General features: G+C 37.0%; 1 protein-coding gene across 1 annotated transcript in view; it reads left to right on the forward strand.

Moving 5' to 3' along the window:
• Positions 1-508, forward strand: part of LOC103809086 (chromosome unknown open reading frame, human C3orf67) — a gene marked incomplete at its 3' end in the record, with an annotated part of 35,133 nt that overhangs the window by 11,315 nt on the left and 23,310 nt on the right. The window contains 1 exon segment of the mRNA XM_009081900.1: positions 1-94. This exon segment is cut by the window's left edge and continues 23 nt beyond it. Within this exon segment, the coding sequence (XP_009080148.1) occupies positions 1-94 (94 nt within the window).

Below are 508 nucleotides of genomic sequence, written 5' to 3' on the forward strand. Positions count from 1 at the left end.
AGGCTGGAGCTATCATTCTCACCATTCAGTGATTCTTTAGATCAAGGAGGCAAAAGAAATACTCACCAAACAACTAAAGATGTGTATCAAAATGGTAAGAATACAAAGAACACGTAGAGTTCTTAAACTGCCAATTTTTTTGCATGGTTCTGCCTTTAGAATGTATGACTTAATTCTTTGTTTTTCCAATCCTTTATCTACCTTAATAATTACCGAAGACACATGCATTAAATCATGGCTTATTCTCCTGTATGAACTTGAATAAATGCTCATTCTCTCTGCAGGTATTCGTATTGTGTTTGAGCCAGCGATCAGCACCTGCTGGGAGTAGCCACAGTTTATACACATACTGTGCTTTCCCTCATGCTGTGCAAATAACTGAGCACCACTGCAGTGGTTCTTTATTATTTTGCAGACTTTTGCAAGCCTGTTTTTATAACTTCTCTGGTTTTCCCTTCATCCATACCTAGTGTTAAATTTTTACTTACTTGTAACTGTCATATTCCTG

The sequence above is a fragment of the Acanthisitta chloris genome, unplaced genomic scaffold (genome assembly GCF_000695815.1).
Source record: "Acanthisitta chloris isolate BGI_N310 unplaced genomic scaffold, ASM69581v1 scaffold4469, whole genome shotgun sequence".
NCBI lineage: Eukaryota > Metazoa > Chordata > Aves > Passeriformes > Acanthisittidae > Acanthisitta > Acanthisitta chloris.